The sequence below is a fragment of the Heliangelus exortis genome, chromosome 1, assembly GCF_036169615.1.
Source record: "Heliangelus exortis chromosome 1, bHelExo1.hap1, whole genome shotgun sequence".
NCBI classification, from domain to species: Eukaryota; Metazoa; Chordata; class Aves; order Apodiformes; family Trochilidae; genus Heliangelus; species Heliangelus exortis.
In genome coordinates, this window is record NC_092422.1 from 139701357 (window position 1) to 139723999 (window position 22643).

General features: G+C 46.9%; 1 protein-coding gene across 4 annotated transcripts; it reads right to left on the reverse strand.

Annotated features, from left to right (window-relative positions):
* Window positions 1-343: 343 nt before the first annotated feature.
* SVOPL (SVOP like) lies at window positions 344-22643 on the reverse strand. 4 transcript variants are annotated; one of them, XM_071727618.1, is made up of 16 exons: window positions 22243-22638; window positions 19779-19865; window positions 18586-18677; window positions 17462-17560; window positions 16958-17029; window positions 16732-16856; window positions 15221-15284; window positions 13055-13180; window positions 11558-11686; window positions 9848-9921; window positions 8119-8330; window positions 5991-6102; window positions 4785-4866; window positions 3230-3319; window positions 2779-2892; window positions 344-586 (listed from the first exon to the last, which is right to left on the reverse strand). In XM_071727618.1, the coding sequence occupies exons 2-16, from the start codon at window positions 19855-19857 to the stop codon at window positions 575-577; spliced, it is 1482 nt and encodes a 493-aa protein (XP_071583719.1). In that variant the 5' UTR covers window positions 19858-19865; window positions 22243-22638; the 3' UTR covers window positions 344-574. The 4 variants fall into 4 exon arrangements, with proteins under 4 accessions (XP_071583719.1, XP_071583692.1, XP_071583712.1 ...); XM_071727591.1 differs by lacking the exon at window positions 344-586 and having other exon boundaries at window positions 2607-2892; window positions 22243-22643; XM_071727611.1 differs by lacking the exon at window positions 344-586 and having other exon boundaries at window positions 2607-2892; window positions 19779-19868; window positions 22243-22643.

The following is a 22643-nucleotide window of genomic DNA, read 5'->3' on the forward strand; positions in this document are numbered from 1 at the left end:
GTCAGCTGGAAAAATCTGACTCAACTTGCATTTTGTGGTCCTGAAGGTCGCCCGAAGAATCTTCAGAAATTGCCACCACATTGAGGACTGAGATGTTAAATTTAAATACTTTCACACAGATGATACATGCACATACAGTTGAGGAATGATATTCTGCTCCTCAATGAAAGTACCAGATTCTTACAGCAAAGATTTTTCTAGTTTTTCTGTGCTTTTTGCCTGAATCCACTGTGGGGGAGCTGCTTTTCTCTCTCTTTTTTTTTTTTTTTTTTTTTTTTTCTGTCTTTTGGTGTATGGAATGGCACTACTAGTAAGCACTACTAGTAAGGAGTCTCCACGTCGCTTCATGGGACAGGTAGAAAGCATCTTTTTATTGAATAATCAGACAGGGAATGTCCTTGAGAAATTTGCCATTTGACTATACAAACCATTGCTCTTACACCGTTCAGTTGCAATTTTTTTATAATGGAAATGGTATGGAGAAGCAATCAACATCAAATGCAGCTCACAGGAAATGACGGATTCCAAAGGTTTATTTTTCTTTCCTACCCAATCCAACATCAAACACTTGCTTTCATTTTACTTGCTAAAAAGAGGGAGAAAAATACATGAAATTAATAAAATGCACATGAATACCTACAGAAATGGATACAGAGGAAAATAATATTAATCTGGTTATGTCCAAAAGGTCTCTCCTCTGACAGGCACCCCACCATGACTGCTTTGAGTTTGGAGTGATGCTGTCCTAATAAACTGAAACAAGTAGATACTCTTTTTAAATATTCTAGATTTCACAAAGTTACTTATGTTTATCTAGTTGTTTCATATAGACCTTTTAAGGAACACATCTGTTGCCAGGAGCCTGAGGACTGAATATTGCCATGTTAAAAGAGCTTTTACTTTTTTTTTTTTACTTTTTTTACTTTTTTAAAAATTCTTGTATGAATTGGATGACTGTTCTGTGTGAGGCCCTTAGACAATATATTGAACAGTTGTGATTCAGCAGTCCCTGAATGACCACATACACAAATCCCATCTCTGAGATGACCACAAGGTAAGAATGAATTTAGGATGAATTTAGGTAAGCTGAATTTGGGATCTAGTGGGGACTCCTTCGAGGACACAAGGAGGTCTGCAGGTCTTTACTTTTCCATTCTTTTGACGTCTGCACATAAAGGCCAGCAGCTGGAGCTTGTAACTTATTTGTTGCAAGGACTATAGTAATGCTATTAAATCCCTAGGAAAGGGGGGGATGCCATTAAGGAATTATTACACTCCCATTTTCCCATTTATCTTGACCACTCTTAGCCAAAGTTAATCCAACTGTAGCTGAATGAAAGCCTTCTTTTTATGTCTAAAGCAGATTTAATGAAGTGTTTTGCTTAGTAATTATTCTAAATCCAACTGTTTGAAGGCCCAAATGGTTCTCTGGCCTCTGCATGGGGCTGAATTTCACCCACAAGGGAAGAATAACTTGCTTTGACCACTTTAACTTTAACTTTGATTTTTTTTCCCCCTCCAGTCTTTTATAGAATATATATATATATATATTTAATTACATGAAAAATACAAGCATTTCTAAAAGTCAAGCATTTAAAGAAGCAGGCAATGATTAATATGCTGCTTTTCTGAAAACCCCAAGGTAACTGTCCTACGCACCTAGGGGAAACCTTGGAAGATGTGTCCCAATGAATGTGGGTGTGCATATATGTAATGAGTGTTTCTATAAATGTCTTTATTTCAAAGTCTGAAGACACAAACTAGTTTGATCAAATCTATATCTTGCTCTAGCTCCTAAAAAACATGGATTATTTAGGCTTCATGTTTATACAGGTAAGACTGCAGAATAATGGGCAGTGTGATGTGGGTGTGCTGCCTGTGTGATGTGACAATTTCCATGCTGGTGAAGCTGAACTGACAAATCACAGCACTGCTGACTTCCTCCTGTGATAAAACCAGTGCAACTTGTGCAAGAGAGGCTGAATTTAAGCTTCCTCCTTAATCATTATGTTGAGTGGTTTTGGCCAGTTGCTTTTTAGGAAACACTAGCTGCAAAGGCATCACTGACAGGTTGATGCAGTTGGGGCTTTTGATTTTTAATTTGGTGAAGAAATGGCTTGAGTAGTTGAAGGAATTATTGTATCCACTGTCCTCTCTCCCTAGAGCATAGTCAGAACAAAATGTGTGCTGGTGAAGCAGCAGCTTCAAGTCAGGGCTGGAGATACGAGCAAAGACTGCATGAGCTGCAGCTAAAATGCTTGCATGGGGTAGCTGGGTCTAGGACAGGCCATCTGGGTTCCTCAATGAGAAGTGAGCTTCAGGCAACAGGAGTGAAAGTGCTCTAAGCTGCTGCAACAGCAATGCCCTGTGCTTGCCTCTCAGGCCTTATTTTGGCTTATGAATCCTCGAGGGAGTTTGGTTTGAATTCTGGATGAATCGTAACCTACCAGTTTTTAAATAGCATTTAGAACCACAGAATGGTTTGGGTTGGAAGGTACCTTAAAGATCATATAGTTCCAGCCTCTCTGCCATGGGCAAGGACACTTTCCACTAGACCAGTTTGCTCAGAGCCCCATCCAACCTTGGACACTTCCAGGAAGAGGGTAGCCACAACCTCCCTGGTCACCACCCTCCCAGGACAGAATTTCCCCTTAAGGTCTAACCTAAATCTTCCGATTTAAAACCACTACTCCTTGTCCCATCACTACATGCCCTTGTGAAAAGTCCCTCCCCAGATTTCCTTAGGTACCCAGGAGCTACTGGAGCTGTACTACAAACCTGCAATGCCCTGCCCTTGGTCTCGATGGGCAGCGTGATGGCCGAGATGGCACAGATGACACAAACAGATGAGAACAGGCAGAGGGCCCCAATGAAAGAAGCACTCATAAGAACCTGCAGGAAAAAGAACAGCTCAAATATCTGTCCCAGGAGAGGGGATCTGGCAGCTAGTTAGGAATTTAAGAGTGGACAAAGGGTGCCAAACACTGAAGAAAGAAAATACATCTTGGGAATCTGAGAGCAGAAAGCTCTGGGGCGAGATCTTGCAGAACTGCATGGGACCACAGAAGTGCTCTATGTAAAGATAAGGTAAAAAAACTAATGAGCTGAGGGAAAGTCAGTACTTTAAATTTTTTTTTTTTTTTAACTTAAAGGACATCTTTGTATATTTGATAGCAACGATCAGCACAGTGGTCACTGATATTACCAACATTATCAAGTGTACTCGTACTTGTGAGATAAATGGGGCCACCATGGCTCCAACACGGCACAATGAGCCACTTGTTCCCATCCCCAGGGCTCGCATTGTGGTGGGATAAACCTAAAACAAGCCAGAAAGAAATTTGATTAGTGCAACAATGATGGGTGGTATGTGTCCTTTTTTTTTTTTTTTTTTTCTTCAGAGAGAACTATTATGTTATCAAGGGCAGCTAGTGGGATATGAAAGGAAATAAAAGCTCCTTTGGGTCTCATTTGTGCCATTTTTTGCCCCAAGTAAAGTTTTAGGGCAAGTCAATCAAAGCTGGATGTGATTCCCCTGCTGTTTGCTCCTTTCCCCTGTTCCCACCCATTTTCTCCCAGCTGTGATTGGCAGCTCACATCAAAGGCACAGAGGATATGCTGGGTGTTAAAGGAAGAATTCAATTTATATTGCCAGGCCCTGTAGCTGCAAAGCAGGAAAAAAAGGATATTGTCTGCAGCCTTCAAGACTACCTGTTTATTTGTATCAACACCATTTTTGTTTAGAAGGAGGAAAAACAGATCCCAATGAGCAATCCGCAAGCTTAGAAGAATGTGCTTTGTGTATTTTCTTTTTACCATCTCCTAAACACCTGTGCCAGTAAAACACTTAAGCATGTGTTTTCCTTCTGTTAAGTCCTGTTAATAGATTTTAGCAAGTACACTCAGCCTTAGTTTAAATACTCCACTGGGCCAAGCCAACAGAGGTAAGGTAATAAAAGAGGACCCTAGGCATGTGAATGGAAAGGGGATTTCCAAATTTTGGTTTGATCACTGATTCCATTGTGAGTGATATTGGCTTATGATGGGTCTTCCCAATGGTCTTCCCATCAAGGGCATCCAATTCAGGATTAGTAAAAACCTGGTATTTATTCAAGACTGGTGCATACGTAAATAATACAGTATGCTATTAAAAGATGGGAGCTACTTCTGCCTGCTTTTTATCATTTTCCTCTCTCTGCAAGGCAATGCATTTAACTGCACACAATTGTTTGGAAAAACCCCACATGCAACAAAACAAAACAAAAAAATGCATGCTTAACCTCAACCTTGCAACTCAAGTCTCCAAAGCTGTGAGAAGGACAAGCTCTCTGAAGGGAATAAGACTATTTGTAGACAGAACACAGCTTTTTACATGAAGTGGAAAAAAAATTACACACAACTTCAGTCCTTTAAGTGCTAGAAAATGTTTCTTTCAGTGGTAGCCTCTTTTCTAACTTTCCAGGGGTTGTGAAGGGGAAATAAAGGGGATACTGAAAGGTGGTGGTACACAGCATCATCAAGAATAACGTTTTGTAGTAGGTGACCAACAGGAGGCTCATCAGAGCATTCCTCTTCCAAATGCTCTTGCCACCTCCAGTTAGTTTTCCCATTCCTTCTCTGATCTTGTATATGAAACAGTGTCTGGGAAGCAGAGACACTTAGTTCAAGGAGGGTGACTCTAACCAGTCAATAAATATGTCTGACCAGTCAATAAATATTCCTGAAGACAGGCAAATGGTCTTTCATTCCCCCTAGCAGCTTACTGTACCTTCAGGAGGACTCACCTCTGCTGTGTAAATATAGATGGTGTTGAAGTTGGCTGAAACCAAGGCACGCAGCATGAAGAGAAAACCAATCATGCCTGTGCTAGAGAGAGAAACCCATGGAGAGCAGAGTTGGTATGGCTGAACAAAGATCAGCAGAGACACAGCCTAACCTGCTCACTCTGCTAAGGCTTGTATCAGCTTAATAATATAACGAAACCACAAGGAAAAGTTGATTCTTGACAAATATAATCTTTCTCCACTCCGTTGGCAAAGCATGTTTGCCAAGAGGCTACTGCATGTCAGGTTTTCTTCAGGCCTGTGTTAGAGGCTGGAGGGAGCAGCCTGGACAGGACCATAGTGGCTCAGGTGATGCCTTTGGCATTACAGTCAAGGCTAGACCTTGCTTTCCAGTCCTCTACAAAACTGTTGCAAGCAAAAATGGTGGCTCAGGCTCAGTTTCAGGGAAAGGTGGAAAATAACAATAATAGCCCTACAGAGGCCGATGTCTTAGTGAGTGACTGTCAGCTTGCTGACAGGGGACTAATTAACCTTAATGACTATTTACAGCCTTCCACCCCAGCTCTCAAATATTTCAGCCAGCCTCTGGGGCCAGTGGTCAATGTGGCCAGCAGCAGGGGTGTACACCACTGGCAAGCACTTGTACAGCTACCAGCCAGTTAGAGGAAACTTCAGCTTGAAGCCATCCTGGTTGCCAGTAGCTGCTGGGCTCTGCCAGCTTGAGAGGGATCTTTTTTGCACATCCTCACAAATCAACCAAAATAATTACAGGACTCATGGTAGTCTTCATCCCATGAGCTCTTCTTGAACTCTACTGGTTCGTAAGTTAGAGGACGTGTATGTAGCATTGCCAATAGTAAAAGAAAGGGGGCAAAAAAGAGACTGAAAAAAAAATATTACTTCTTTCTGGTAGATGTTGCTCACATAATTTTTAGTTTTCTAGACTGTGCTAGAAATGCTTAGGGGAAGCCTTTTGGCTTCCAAGTCATACAAGTGAGATGCTCTGCACATCATGGCACCAGAGCATCTCCTGCCCCAGCTTTCCCCGGAGGTGCAGGGAGCCAGTCAGAGAGGTACAAGAATTACTGTCCTGACCCACCTGGTGACCTGAGACTGCCATAGGAACTGCCCTCTGCCCTCTGCATGGCCCCCTGCCTCCCCTTCCCACCCCTACAGAAAAGACCCACATGCTGATTTTCAGATTACCTCGAGGTGCAGATATTAAGGAGAAGAAAGAATAAGGCCGTACATCCCATGGTGATGCACAGGCTCAGGCGTCTTCCGAGGAAATTGATGCCAAGAATGTTCAAAGGATTTACTGAAGACAAAAAAGAAAACCCATAAAATGTTAGACCACCGAACTGCAATGATTGTCTGTCTTATAGACCTTAAGTAGCATGCCTCAAAAATACCCATTTCCTCAGCACCTACGAAAAACTCTATAAAAGTGCACAAATCCTACTAAATCTCTTCCTATACCCAAATCCTGCAATTTTACCTCTCCATTTTGTTTGTCCTTCCTCTCAGAGGATGGAGCCTTGTAGTGTGGATACAGTAAAAATAAAAAATTGCCTCTTGAATCAGTAAAAATACATCCAAGCTAGCATGAGGCAGTGCTGGCATAGTTTACTACATTAAAATGTAGCAAAATTGAACCCACAAAAGCCTGGCTCTGAGGTTTTCTGTTTACTCTGTTTAAAATGCATCACACTTATTTCCATCAGCAGAACCCTGGCTCCACCGGCATGGTTTACACTGTTTAAAAAGGTACCAAATTTTCACCAGCAAAATCTCATCAACAGACCCCGCCTCCTTTGTCAGGACTAAAAAAATAAAATGCTAATGATGCTGATAACCACCAGACATCTAATGCAAATTGATAGCAAATACTAGAATTCCAGGAAAACCTGAATACAAAGGGAAGACCCGCGGCTACCAAGCTGCAACCTCTGGCAATAATTGATGAAAAGAAGGAACTTGTTAATATATAAAAAGTCATAAGAAAAAGGGAAAACAGAGAAACAAATTCAGAAGTGAGAGAAGAAGTGAGGAGAGGAAGAATAGCAGCACCAAGGAGCAGCAGAGCATCCAAGACAGTGAATGGTGAAAAAAAAGGCTTAGTTGCTCTCTTTCTTTTCTTAATAGCTCTTTTCCCTGGGGTGATTAAGTTGTTTAAAAACCCTGTTCTGCCTGTTTCTCTCCCACCATTAACTCCTTCTTAAGACTTCTGTCAAAACTGGTGTCATTTTTCCCTGAAATAAATCACTGTAATTCATTCACACCATAAACCTGGTTACTTTGTAATTCATAGTACATCCATGAGTAGTGGCTAATATTTCCTCACAAACAAAATATAAAATATTAATAGTTATGGACCATGACAATCCTGTCCTCTGAAATCACCCTGCTGTGCTGCAGCAGGGCACCAGTGCTGGTCCTGTGCCACGTGTAGGCCAGGCCAGGAAGGCACCTGCAGATTGAACATCCCTTTCCTGTGTGGTTTTGCTTCCCGTGGCCCCAGCCCAGCCACAAACCAGAGCCCTGAGTGTTCCCTGATGAGCCAGGGGCCAAGCAGGCACCTGAATGCATCACTGGACTGGTCCCATCAGGGGATCCAACATGTGGTCACTTCGAAGTTCAGATGCTGAAACATGAACCAGGGAAAACTTTCACCTCCCCAGGAGTGTTGCAGTATTAGTCCCACACACAGTGCCAAGTTCTCTCCAGGGTGCCATGTAGGTGTGTTTTGGCCATCCTGCCACCCCGCAGCACCCTGAGGTAGGCTGCACCAGCAAGCATTTTGGTTTTCTGGGGATTCCCTGGGCACTTTTCTGCCCCTTACTACAGTGTTCAGCACAGGAACTGTTTCTGAGGTCACCATTTCTTAGGAAGCACATGTGGTGTATTCAGCTACATCAATCTGATTATTTGCAAACACTGATTATTTATGACTTCCCCAAAACTACGTGTCTGGGAATTTGGAAAGCCAGACTTGGTTCTGGTAAGTTAGGAGCAATTTCCCCCGAAGTTCAACCAATCCTGTAGGTACAGGCTGACTGCAAAGGAGGTCTTCGGATCAGCAGGGAGCTGTGCTTTTACCAGAAGCTGAATTATCCACCTGGGGAGAAATGCCCTCCCTCGCCACTTGGCACCAGCTCAGGGTCTGTGTCCCAGCCCTCCTTTTGATGAGCCTGTGCCTCTCCAGCAACGCTGAGGACATTTCAACTCCTGGCACATCACTAAGTGCGTGCAGAGCTCAGAGTTTTGCAGCGAGGAGCTGCTGGTGGTGAGAGAGGAGCAGCAGAGCAGGGAAGGGAGAGGAGGAGGAGGTTACGTGCGATCTCTCCGGCTGTGCTGATGATCATGGTCTGGTAGGCAGAGGGCCCAAACAAGCGGCAGTAGCAGGGGCTGCTGACGCTGCTGCTCTCCTCGGAGTCCCCTCCTGAGCCCTGCCCGGGCGCTGCCGCGGAGCCACAGACGGGGTCCCGCTCCAGTAGCTCGGCGCTGGCCAGGATGACACCATAATAAGCAAAAGCAATGCCGAGCCTGTGGGGCAGAACGATGCAGTGAGCAGCAGCAGTGGTTGGGAAGGTGGGGAAACTGCACTGCAGCAGGATTTGGGTGCTCAGGGACCTCCCCAAGTGAGTAACCCAGCTCTGCCACACTGCGTGATGGATGGACCCTCCTAGCCTGAGCCTGGTGATGGGCCAGGAGCCCACCAGTTCACCCCATGCATGGCACACTTCTGTCTATGCAGCTCTCTTCCTCAGAGCAGCCCAGTCCAGCTCGTAGCTCAGCTCTTTGGCTGCCCCTTCATGCTGTCTCTTGCTCTGCAGCAGGTGACTTGCACACAGAACTTGCCTCTTCAGCCCCTTTCTTCACATAGGGCTGTAAGTGGGTACAGTTCCAGACCATCCCTGCCCCACGGAGGCCCTGACCAGGGAATCTCAACATCAGTCCCCAGTGCTTGCAGATCCCATGAAGCCACCATCCAGGGTTTTTTTTCAGCCCTTATCCTTTCTGCCCAGGGATTTTTGAAAATAATTTTCATTAGATGGCTAGAGAAGTTCACATTGCACCCTGGCTGGCTGTCAGGAACACAGTGTTGGTGATGGCAGCCTGGCTGTGCCATTATCAAGTAATTCAGCATAAGCTTAATCATAAGCAGGTCGAGATGTAATTTTCACTTTTTTGTCCCCACTGGCAGTTTCAGAAATGAGCAACAGAATCTGGGCTAGGAAATGAGTTGCCTGGGAGGCTCAGAGCATGGGGGGTGGAATTGCAACCCAGAGAACATGACAGTGACTCCTGGGAGGACTAGGAGAGAAAGGAGGATTAAAAAGACAAATAGAACAATATTTCATAACACTCATACAAGCTGAGGGGAAAAAGACAAAAAATTCAAGGTCTGACTTAGCAACATTTTGAGTCAATGAATTCCCACGGACTCATTATTTACACATTTCCATTCCAGACAGCAAAGTCAATGGAACATGTAATACAGCTACTGCGAGGATGGCATTTGAAACCCATCCCCCCTCAATCTTAATTTTCCCCAGTCAGTGGCACTGGCAGCAGTTCATGTGTTCCTGTTGGAGCCCTGTTTCACAGAGACACTGGCTGGGCTGCAAAGTTGGGGCATTTGTCCTCTTCTCAAGAAGAAGAAGTTCACCCCAAGAAGGGAAGTGGAGTGGCTGGCACATGCTGCAGGCAGGTGTAGACTCCACCCCACCTGCCTGAGCTGCCCTGTCCTGAGAAGGGGCTTGTGGCATCCTGCAGTGTCCTGGATATCCAGACTTTTTTTCTGCCTGTGTTAACAGTGACTGGCACAGAGTGTGTGAGGCATGGTTTGAGATCAGGACAAGCCTACAGTGACCCATGTCCAGACCATCCCCCTCCAGCTGCCAAGGATCTGCAAGCCACCCCCCCAAGAGAGGAGTGGTGCCTTGTAATGTCAGAATCAATGGGAGACTTCTGCTCCCTGCACATCTGCACATGTTCCAACTGAGAGAGAGAGATGATGAACAAGAGGAAGAAAAAAAAGGAAAAAAAAATGGTATTACCATATGATCCATATCTGCAAAGTGGTTCTGAGGTATTTGGGGTGGATAAGGTCCTTGAATTTTCCTCTCCTTTCCTGGAAATGTATAGAAACAGCTGGTTTTAAAAAAGGTGTCTTTTATACAGGGGCAAGTGTTCTGCAGCAGCAGTTGGCACCCCAGGCCCCCTGGGCTGATGATGACACAGACAGACTGATGGATGGTGTAACACAGCACCCCATCAGTCCTCCAGAGAGGGAAGCCCCTCTTTCCAAAGGATATCCACAGGGGGACTCACTGCAAAGGATGGAAGGGAGAAGAGAACTCCCTGAGCACTCCTGGTCCCTACAGGACTCCCCAGCAGTCTGGCCCCAGCATGACCATCACTGTGCTAGAGGGAGACCTGGTTGCTGTTGGGTGGGTGACACTGTTGGAGCTGATGCCAGCTCCCCCTGCCCCACACCCTGGGGAAAGGGGCCCTATGTCTGCTGCTCTGCCCATGGAGCAAGTTTTTGGCCATGTACATCTTGCTGGGAGGCCTGGAATCCCAGTGAGCAGGGAGCCAAGCAGTCATGGGGGGGCTTTGCCTGCCCCACTGATCCCCAAGAGCCAGCAGCTGCCCCTCCACCAAGGGGAAATGACTCCACAGGGAAGGGTTGGGTTACTTCTTAAATTTTTTTTCCCCTCATCATCGGTTAATCCTGACAAGGTGCACAATGAACAGAACTCCTTCCCACAGCCAGTGTGGGTCTATTACATAAATTAAATTAAACTACAGCAGAGCTTTAATCCTAATTAATTCCAATACAATAGCACCATCTTGCATGAATTGCTAAGCACAGTGTTTAGTTTCTGTGGGACTAAGAGGTCCAAGAAAGGTACTTAAAAGAGTTGGATAATAATTTTGAGTCCCTGGACAATAGTTTTGTCCAATCTTCCTCTCCGAGGTTCAAAGGAGCCACCTGAATAAGTCCTCTCATCTTGCAGTCATCAGGGTCCAGACTAAGGGAATGGGGAAGCAGTCTGGGGGAGTGCCTGGCCCCCAACTCCTCTCCTGTCATGCCTGAAACACTTACAAATGCTTCTGGGCATTTTGGTCCAGTAACGATCGATCAACTCCTGAGCTGCTCAGCTCGGTACAGGTGGAAATGGTAGTAGCTGTGAAATGGCCTCTCTTGCTTTGACCCTCTTCTGTCAGTCAGAGTGTGACCCACACTCAGGGACCTGGAGTACTGGGACATAGGGGATGAGCCTGCACAGGGGCTGGGAGAAGCCTCTGGGAGCAGTGGGTTGAACCCATGGCAAGGACCCTTGCAGCCTGGCCAGGCATAACCCTGAGAGGGACCTCAAGGGGCAGGTCCCAGGTCCTAGGGCACAGGGGACACCCCTGGGGTATGAATGGGCGGTAAGGAAGAGCATGGTTTGCTGGAGGCACTTTTTTGGGGTAAAAGAAGCAAATGCTTTGTCAGCATGATATTTTTCTGAGCAAATGCAAAGAATGTGAGAAACAGCAGAAAAGTCAATTCCATTTTGAGGGACAAAATTACTGCCTCTCCAAAAGAAAAGGGATGTCTTCCTCATCACGTTCAGTAGTCATTTGGAAAGAAACAAGATGAGGAGGGGGAGAGAGGCAGAGTGAGATGTACTTGGTGGTCCCATTCCCTCCCCCATTCCCAGATGCTGGCAGCCCTGCCTGGGATGAAGGTGCCAGGCAGTGCCAGGGGCTCATCTCACCTTGGGGGGCTCTGTCAACACCCCCTCAGGCATTGCTGCCCCGTTCATCTTGGCTATCCTCTGCAGGGTGGCCAGGGCTGCTGCCACGTTTCCCGTGGAGACGTTGTACCGCGCCGACTCTGGGATGAACTGGAAGTAAAGAGGTGTCAGAGGGTGCCTCTGCACCTCTCTGCCCACACAACCAAGATTAGCACAAGGCACCACCTGAGCTGGAGGAGCCTTCTGTCTATCCTGCTCCATCACCATGCTCTGGGATACTGCTGCGTGTCCCAGCTCCCCAGGTGTGTCCCCAGGGCGCTGGGGGCTCACCCTGCCCAACAAACCCATTTCTTGGTCCAGCTCTCAAGAGTCTGCTGCTGAGCCATCTGTTGGTGAGCACTTTTGAGAGGTGGAAGTCTAAGATGCAGGTTTAACAAAAGCAACCTATAATTGATTGAAATTCTAAAAGAGGATGAGGCATGTGTGACTTACTTAAGCAAAAGTCTTGGAAGATTCAACAAGGTCATTAAAAAAAGGAATACGTGGATGAAATTTAGAAACAAACCTACACATCACTAGCATTTGCAGCATTCACCCACACCTGGTGGTCCCTCCAAAGTAAAATATATTTTCATTAAATGATGGCTATGCACAAACACATTGAAATATGGATTTAAAACTAACTTTTAAAAGTATGTATACTGACGGTTTTTTAAGTTCTGGACTAAAAACTTTGGCTACACATTATTTTCTGGCACAAATAATCAGTAAAATGGAACATCAAAGTTATACAGGTGGACTTTCAGATTGACTTTACATTTGACTGTCCAGGTATTACCCCAGATCAACTTGTGCATCTGTTCTGCTGTAGGAGGAGATTTCACTGTCACACAGCTTGCAGCAGCCACAGCTTAGCACTGCAGTGCCCACGAGTACCATAAGTAGAGATTTTCCACATCACTCCCCATAAATCTGATGTTCTTCCTGTCAAAGGCTGATATTTCTGAAGCATGAGTAGACTCTAGGGAAGCTCTGGCACCCATTTGCTGTTTGAACACTTCACCAAGGCTTCTTTGTCAGCCCTAGCAAAGGTACAGACTGAAGAGGATGTGCTGTGGCCAGCATTAGACTGAAGATATTAATTGTCAATTTTTGCACATCCTGTGCACACACTGCAGCCTGTGATCCTCTCAGTGCCTGGAGCATCCCCATGGTCCCTGGGTACTGCTGGCAGCCTGAACACTGGAGGGCAGGGTGCTGGTGGGCTGCAGCATGGCAGTGAAGCCAGAGGCTTTACAAAGCAAGGCAAAGCCTGGTGACACCTCCCCAGCAGCTGCTCTGCAGCACTGCCCAGGCCATCAGGACCTTCCCAAGCCACCCTCAGGAAAGGACTATAGTGGTGAAAGGACACAAGCAAAGTCCTTCTCATGGATGGTGAAGTGTGGCACCTGTTGGTGCCTGGGGAGACACTGGGCTGGGGGTGGTGAAGCAGGGAGTGGGGAAAGGGTCTCTTCCTACCTTGAACACCAGGATGAGCAAGATGCCAGGGATGGAGGCAATTCTGATCAGCCACCGCCAGCCAATGGTTGGGTTCACCACCGATGCCAGGCCAATGATTAGCAAGGATCCTGCCAACCAAAAGACCTTTCCAAGGGAAAGGAAGGGGTCAAAACATGAACACATGGCAATGATTTATATTTCTTCCTCCATTTGGTTCCACGGATAGGTGGGGATCTGTGCTGAGGAGCACAGCGATACAAACAAAGCCATTCTGAAGCTGTCTGAGAATCTGAGCTTGGGTTGTATGAAGGAGGGAAAGGCAGACAAGGATTTAGGGAGGGATGGCTGACGATAGTCTTAATCAGTTCCAGATGAAAACAGATAACCTGCTGTGGCTACCATTGTGCTTAAAGCCAATGGTTGCTTCTCTGCTAACACTCATGTCCTTGAATTTTCCTCTTGTCTAAATCTCTGTGAGGAAGCAGTAGGCTTACAAGCACTGAAGGCAAAACTGGGCCAGAGTGCTGCTGCTGGAATTGCTAGGTCTCCAGTGGACCCAATATCAAGACTCCAATGGAAAATTTGGGCCCCAATCTGTAGGTTCCTCTCTGGAGTTCACTTGTTGCCATGAGGAGACATGTCCCTTTCCAGGGGACCAACCAAGAGAGCTCAGCCAACACAAAGAACAAATACAGAAAAGCCACAGGAAGTTCATGAGTAATCTGTGGGCAGAAATAACAGATTTCTGCAGAGAAGTAGGAGATTTTTCTTTTTTATATGTTTCTAATGACACTTGGTAATGAAGCCATGAGATCAAACAGTCAGTAGTTAAAAGCATTCCTGCCACCAAGGCCATATACAAACACTTTTGGTTCACCAGACAGATGAATCCATGTTCTCAATGAGGCATCCACAGATCATTTGCACGTGCAGCAACTGCCCACTGCAGAAGTCTGGAGTAAGCAACAACCCCAGTCACATTTGCTGTAGTCTTTGCCCAGCAAGTGGTCACAATCCTTCCAGCACATCTCAGGAGTAATTTGGGACTATCTGTGCTAGCCCTGTCCTGTGCAAAGCCCTTTGTCATCCTTGAACAGGGACAGGCTTAATCTAGGACTTCATCTGGGAATCACCTTATTAATCACAGAATCATAGAATGGTTTGGGTTGGAAGGGACCTTAAAGATCACCTAGTCCCAGTCTCCCTGTCAAAGGCAGGGACATCTCCCACTAGACCAGGTTGCTCAAAGCCCCATCCAACCTGGCCTTGAACACTTCCAGAGAGGAGGCATCTACAACCTCCCTGGACAACCTGTGCCAGTGTCTCACTACCCTCACATTACAGAATTTCTTCCTAATGTCTAATCTGAGTCTCCCCTCTTCCAATTTCAATCCATTACTCCTTGTACCACTACATCCCCTTGTAAAAAGTCCCTCTCCAGTTTTCCTGTAGGCCCCCTTCATGTTCTGAAATGCCACTATAAGGTCTACCCAGAGCTTTCTCTTCTCCAGGATGAACAAACTCAACTCTCTCAGCCTGTCTTTATGGAAGAGATGCTCCAGCCCTCTCATTATCTTCAAAGTCCTCCAACAGCTCCATGTCTTTCATGTGTTGGGGGCTCCAGAACTGGACACAGTACTGCAGGTGGGGTTTCAAGAGAGCAAAGTAGAGGGAGAGAATCACCTCCCTCAACTTGCTGGACACTCTTCTTTTGATGCAGCTCAGGATAGAGTTCATTTCTGGGCTGCAAGTGCACATTGCTGATTCATGTTGAGCTTCTCAAGAGAAGAGAGTGACCCCAAGCCCCCCTTCCCCCCAAGGGAGGGGGATGGTGGTGTTGCTAGTCCCAGGGCTTGCCAGAAAGCCCATCAGCACTGGCCTCATTAGAGCACACAATGGTGTTATTGACATGGCAATCGAGAGGCTGGGTGCCAGCCATCAAAGTCCACATGCAATGTTTGCAGCATCCAATCATTTGATAAGATATTACCTCTTTTCTACAGGCAGCTCCCTGTGTACATCTTTAATGGGACAGATGCTACAGTTCAGTGTGCAGAAAGCAGGCATTTGCTGTGAACACCTTGCAAGAAAGGCTGATGTGCTGGAGACTTGGCTTCCCAAAACAGTGGCACAAATCTCCTGGGTCATGGGGATAGAAGAAACAGTTCACATGCTCACTCTTACCTGAGATAAGGGCAACATGTATCCTCGGTATTTGGTGGGCAAGAATTCTGTCTTTATGATCAGCCTAGTGAGAAAGGGGGGGGGGGGGGGGGAAAACCCAAAACAGATATACATCAAAAAAGAGATGCTCAGCTCAGTCAGTGCTGGACATTGCTGCCCCTAGACAGAGCACCAGCCCTCCCCCACCACTGAGTACCCAGAGATGGGGAATCCCTGCTCGGTATGGCTGTCACTTGTGCAGGTACCAAATTACACAGCAGGGAGATGCACTGCATGAATCCCCTCCAGGACACAGCTGTAGGACACAGGCAGGAAAACAGCCTGCACTCTGTGCACCAGGAAACTTTGGGAAGGTCCTGTGGGGTGACTGAAGTGCCAGCATAGGTGAAGAGTATGTTTGCAGAAGCAGTTTTTAGTGACTCTTTTTTCATTAAATAAAGAGTCTGTTCTATTTTTTATCAAATGGTTGGATAACCCTTGGGGAAGAGCCTGGCCTGGGCACCTCTCTGTCTCACAGACATAAGGTGTGCTTCCTTACTTGCAAAGAGGGAGGGATGGGGAGAGACCCATATTATCTCCTTTTATCCTGGGTGCTAAAGTGTCCTATGAAATGTTCAATTTCCTCTGCTCATTAGGAGACTCTGCAGCCAGGGACCAGGGATTCTCCTGCGAGGGAGGGAGGCCCAGGAGCTCAGCAGATGCACAACCCTGAAGCAGGTTGCCTTCTCCTCCCAGCAGCACCTATCTCTCTCCCATTTGTCCATTCAGCAAAGGGCTCTTGGGTCAATGTGCTTTGGGGTTTCCTGTGTGGGCAGCAATCAGGCTTTGAAGAACCATGGAAGATGCTGAAATCCTGCATTTGTTTTTTTTGAGAGAGTCAAAATAAATAGTTTCTTTTGTCAGGCTCCTAGAAAAGTGGTTGTTAATATTGAGAACTTCTGCTCTCCCCCTCCATGTTCCCCTTTCAACCCCAACAGGGCAAAAAGTTTCTTTTAAGTGGGAACATTTTACATTGGTTAAAGAAGAATTTGCTGCTTCAGCAGATTTGTTGGGACTTTTTTTATGAGGAAGCAGCCTTTGCTCATCTGTTACCTGTCTAATTGTTTTTATAATATATGTGCTTAATAATCCCTCTGTCACTGCTTTAATGTAAACCAGCTGCCCTCTCTATTCCTGGGGTTGGGAGTTCTTGGGAACTACAATTTAGGATGATCAACCAGGATTCAGAGAGATTACAGAATGGCATTTTGTTTCAAGGCAGTGTGGGAATTTGCTCCCCTTTTCACTTCCAGCCCCCAAGGAGGCCCCTTCCCAGCCATCTTCTCCAGGTCACTGTGCAGGACCAGCATGAGGAAAATCGGGCATCCCACCAGGCTCAGGGAAAAGGAGCCAAAAGGCCCTTCTGGCTGCAATCCTGGGACCTCAACTCCTCCAGGTCCGTGGACACCTCTGCTAACCTCCTCAGGAAGGTTTTCTTCCAGGAGTGAAGGAGGAATGAAGCGTGGCCTTACCCTTGTGCATGGCCCGACACGCCACCGCCCACCATGGCCCGCAGGAACACGAACCAGATGTAGGATGGGGCAAACGAGGTCAGCAGAGAGAAATAGGCTGCCCAGAGGAAGGAGAGCAGCAGAATCTGCAAAAGGGGAAAAATCAGTCATCAAGTGACAGGTTCAGCCAGGCGAATGGCTCCCATGGTGCCCAGGAAAAGGATGTTCATCCTGATGCTCAACTCACCTTCCAGCGGCCATACCTGTCAGCCAGGAGCCCGAGCACTATGCTGAAGACCATGTAGCCAAAAAACACCATCTATGGAGAAATGAAACTCAGCTCTGGAGGTCCCACTGCCAGCAGCACTGGGCAGCTCTGGTCCTTGAACTCTGGGTGGGTTGAGTGCTTTCCATGCAGCCGTATGGACTGCAGTGCCCAGAACCACCGGCTTTCAGGGACTGACTTCCTCCATGTAGGCACTCACTGCTTTAGCTCCCAAAGCTGTGGGATAGGTGGCAAAGACTTCAATATAAGAATATGGAAATGGGGACTTGTTTTGTCATTACAGCTCTGAGCAGGGATATCTGCTCACATCAGCTTGCTTTCTGCAGTTGTAGCTGTGGTACATGAGAGGAGGCCCAAGGAATTTATTTGGTCCATTGGGAAATATACTTTACAAAGCCCATGGTGGTGCCCAGACCAACATCCACATAGAGAATTACTTGTGTGGGGGGAAAAGAAGCCACTCACCGTTGTCACCAAAGCCACCTGCCAGTCTTGAAGCTGCCACTCACATCGGATGAAAGGGGACACAACAGCTATTAGCATGATCTCCATAGCTTCAGCCACCTTTGGGAACAAGTGTGCATATTAGTGAGAACAGAAGCCCCAAGGAGCCCACAGGAGAGACCCTCAGGCCATCAAGCCTGAAGCCATGGCAGTCCCACTGTGTCCAAACAGCTCAGTGAAGCCTCCACAGTAGTCAGAACCCTCTGCCTGATCAGGAAGATGTGAACCCTTGGAAACAAGAAGAGGGGGGGAGAAAGGTGCAGCAAGAAAGCAGATATCTAGGAAGTGTACCTGGGAAGACTGGAAAGACCTTTTGCAAAGCAGGATCTTACCCAGCTGTGGTAGTACAAGGTCTTCAAACATCTCTGGAAACAAAGCTGCTTGGTTAGTACCTGGCTGTGAATCTGAGCATTGAAGATGACCTCTTAAAACTGTTCTTGACGAAAAACTTTGTTGTTACATTGGCTGTTTGCCCCAGCAGCTGGCTTCAGTTAAGAAATGAGCCTCTAATTTATACACAGCAAGAGGCTTTTATACCTCAGCTGCAGTGATCCTCGTGGTTATGTCCACATTACATCTTTATTGCATCCTGGCCTCAAACTTTTGCTCTGGTTCCCAGATCAGATGATAGACCACTCATCCAGGGCCCTGGCAGTCAGGTATATTTTCTAATAGCCAAGGGTGCGAGGAGAGCAGCTTTCCTGTGATAGACTGAGGAGGGTTTAGGTGCCCTGGGGATGGGAAGAAGAAGGCAGTTGGGAAGCTGAATCTAACCCTCAGGCACTACTGAAGATGTGCCTTGTACTGGGGCAGGGGACAGGCTAGGATGCTCTGGACCAACCTGCTCAGCCTTGCTCTGAAATAGGTCTGATATCAGCTCTAGCCAATATTGACTTTGGCCAAAGATAGCAGCAGCAGAAATCCATCTTGAGAAGGTACATGAGAAAAAGGGGATGCAATATAGGCCCACGATGCTTATGGCTGTTATTGTGTTATTGCACAGTAATAAGGAAAAAAAGAAGAGCTTCTTTTTTTATCTTTTTTTTTTTTTTTTCAGGCCAGTGCAGATGGCTGCAAACACCTACCCCAGTGCTGCCCATGATCAGGAAAAGCAAGATGTGGAACCTCCCAAACCCAATGTCTTCCACAGCGTCTTCCACTGTAAATGTCTTCTGCCCTGCACACCAAGGGGAAATGAAGACAGAGACAAAAAGCATGCAAGCAGTTGATTTCTACCTCCTCTTTCTGAAATGTCAAAGTTTTTCATGTTATTTTTGGACCATACCAAGAAAAAGGCTGGAAATATCTACCAGTTTTTTGTTCACTGGGCATCCCACTGGGCACACTGGTGGTCAGGCACGTCAAGGGGTTGCTGAAACAGCATCCAGTGGAGAAGAGGGCAGGGTGGGCATGGGGGAAGGACAGCCTGGTACTGAGTTACACCAGCTGTTTGAGAAACCCATGGCTGGGGCTGCATCTGTGCAATGGTCTGCTCCTTTCCCCTGCCCAAGCTGCTGTGAGGCTGGGTGTGAGATAGCATGGGGGGTGTGAGAGCTGGGGGCTGCCCCAGGTCCAGCCCTGAAAGACAAGCACAGCCAGGGACTCTGGGCTCAGTTTCACCTCCTGAGCCTTTATTCCTGACTTTTCCCTCCCATTTCAGGAGCAAAAAAAGCATCTTAAGAACAGGGCTGAGATGGCTTTATAAACATATCTTGCAGAAAGTTTTCAGTATTTGCATACTTTTAAGCTCTTATTTAGGTAAAGTCATAGATGCATAATTTTTTCTGTCTGGCCATTTTTCTCCCAGCTAAATCACAAACCATCAAGCTAAGTCAAATCCATCAACATTACCTTTGAAATAGAACAAAGCTCACTGCAGGATTTCAGGAGTTGGCTTGGGGCTTTGGGGTTTTTTTTCCCAGAACTTTTGTTTTATGCTTTTCTACATTTTCTTTCACTTAAAAATGCTTTTGAAGCAAAATACATTTTTCTTTTCAGAAATACATTACCCAAAATGAAAGAATCATTGAATTACAGATATAAGAAAATGTTTACACTAAGTGGAAGCTTGAGCAAAACCAAGCCAGCCAGGTTTTTGCACCAGTGTAGGTAGCAGCCACCAGTCTGGTAGCTGTGGTGGTAGAGGAGCAGTGTAAAGCTGATGCTTGTGGCTCCATGTACAGAGGTTTGGGTAACTGGAGTGCCAGGACTGAGGTATTCTCCCTCTTCCCTGGCTATATGGGGGCCCAAATGCCTCGTTCTGCCAATACAAACCCACCTTTTGGAGGTTCCTGTTTTTCTGTGTGGATTTCCTCCAAGCCAATAGCATTTTCTGCCTCGTTTGGTGCAGTGGCCATCTCAGCTCCTGCTGGGGTGCAGCATCACTGTTGAGCAAGGCTGGGATTTAACTGTGAAATACTTGGACATTCACAAAACCACCCGAGAAATAAGACAGCAAAGCAGCATCCCATGCTGGAGTAGAAACATGGGGTTGTTTCAGGGACTAGGACATATCCTTCCCAGAGTGTTCTTTGGGAAAAATACATAGAGAAATCCCAAGACAAGCCATCTGAAGTGATGGAGATAAGTCACTGTATTGTCCTGGGGATTTTTATTGTAAGTCCAGGGACTGCCTCAGGGAGGACTGGAGACCTGCTACACAGGAGAGCAACTTCCCCAGACCAAAGGCAAGTGAATGCAGAGGCAGCCAAAAGATGCTGCACCTCCAAGGGCCAAGACATAGATGACTGGCAGCAGGTTGCCCCTGATGGAGGCAGAAGCTGGTACCTCTTGGAAGCCAGGATCAAGTGAGAAGCAGAGGTGCTGCACTCTATGCTCACTCATCCTATGAGATGAGTGCTGACCCAGAGAGAGGGGGTAGGAACACCCGATCAGGGGAGGAAGCCTACACCACTACACCCAGATGCCCTGGGATGGGGTGGCAAATACCAAACTCTTCCTCACCCAGCCTGCACCCTGCCAGCACAGTGCTTCCTGCTGCAAACCTAATCTTTGGCCTCAACCTCCTGCCATGCTAATCCCCATCCTCTCAGGTCAACAAGAAACACAGCCACAAGATCCGGCTTACAACAGGGGAGAGCTGGCATCCTCCACTGGTATTTCTCTTTTCCAGCTCTACATCCCTTAGCTTGATCACAGACACTTTTATTCCTGGTCAGAAAAGCTCGTCTTAATCCCAGGGCAGGGATTAAGCACATTGCTTGCTTTAATCCAGAGGTTTTCCTGCTGGGGTAATGCTCAGACGTCAGGGAGGGGGCAAGGTTGTCAGCTGAGTCGGTCGGGTGACACACACTGACCTTGCTGCTACAGATCACTCCAGTCCAGCATCCAAGAGGACATTTAGGATATTGCTTACAAATCTCTCTCAGCAGCATCTTCAGAGGCAGCAATAGCTGCTAGCATCACACAGTACCACCAGCTGACCATGCTGGCCACCAGCTCTAGGTGAAACTGGCTCAAGAGGAACAAAACAAGGTGCTTGGAAGAGCCCATGAGAAGAGGTAAAGCTTTACTGTGTGGCTGAATTGTGAAGGGCTTTGCAAGACCAAAATTGGAGGGACCTGGTTTACTCCTTTTCTATTTCTTTATGAACAGGCACCTGCAAACACATCCTGCCCTGAGCTGCCACATTGTGCCTGTGGCTGGCTAAAGAGCTGCTCTTCTCTGAAGCTTGTGCCTGGCACAGCCCAGGGCTCTGGCAGGCTGTGTTGAGGCATGCCCAGAGCAAAGATGATGCCCTGGGTCCTTGCCCACCCATCCTGATGCTGGAATACTCTGCTAATTTTTGCTCAGAGGTGCTGGAGCATTTCACTGGCATTTTCCATTTCCGGGACACATGCCACACTCTGTGAGCAGTTGCAGCTCTTCCAGAAGTGGGGAGGAAACCCTAATCCCTGCTGTTGCTGTCCAAGACCCCTTGTGAGGCTTAGGTTCTCAAGCAGTAGGGTGCAGGACCACCTCCAATACAGTAGCTGAGACACCCCCAAAGGCATCATGGTAGTTGATAACACCTATAGGAGACGCAGAGTTCTCTCAAATGGCAACAGGGTAGCAGGTGGGATACCCACTCGAGCATCTTAAATAACATGAGAAATCTGTGCAGGCAGCTGCACCCCACTCTGTCCAGATAGTGGGGCAGCAGGAGCAAAATGTACTCATCCATAAACAGACAATAAGGTAAGTCTCTGGCACTGTATGCTCTGCTCTAGCATTTATGTCCAAAAGACAGATTTAGAATGCAGGACTTCATTAACCTCCTTAAAGTTCCTACCATACTCATGGTTTGCTCTTCCCAAAGCTTTGCAGTCCTGTTTGACTCAATGGAGTAGTGGCTGTCTATCACGCCTCTTCAGGGAGTTGTAACTTTACTGCTATTTGCAAATCCCACTGAAAATACAAAATGCCAATTACATGAGCCAAAAGAACAGCAGTGATAAAACTGCTGCAGGCAGGGAAAATAGTGATACTCCATATGAAGGGAGCAATCAAGAGAGCAGTGAAATTTCTGCTGGGACTTAGCAGAAGGGTGCTGTGACCCCCAGACCAGAGAGAGGGCTGTGAGGCCATGAAGAGCACAGTGTGCTATGCTGTGCATGAGACCAACTGGGAATTTTGTCAGGAAAGTCAGAGAGCTTCTGCACATGACATACAAAGATCAGACACCTCCAATACTAAACTAAGGCTTGAATAATTTTTTTTTTTTTTTAGTGAAGCTTTCTTACCTCTGCAGCGTCTCAGGCACGGAGAATTGGACCTTTCTTCTTTTATGAGTGCTGCTTTCCCTTCTGTTATTATCTTCTTACAGTGTTGGTGGTACTGTGGGTGTGTTCCAACTCCCAGGAGTCAGGTTTCCTCCTCGCTGGGCACAGGTAGGTCTCTCTCCACCCACCTCTGCACCCCAGAAGTGGGTGCTGCAGCCAGAGTGGCCCAGTGCTGACCTGTGCTGGTCCCGTGGCACCCACAGCTGATGCTGCTTTCCACCCCTTCTTGGGGGAGACACCAGAGAGATGGAGGGAGGACAATGAGAAGACATCCCCATTGCAACACCATCAAGATTTTAGCTGGCAGGTTTCAGAGGCAGGTCCTGCAGCACCCGTGCCCACGTGAGGCACCTTTACCTTCA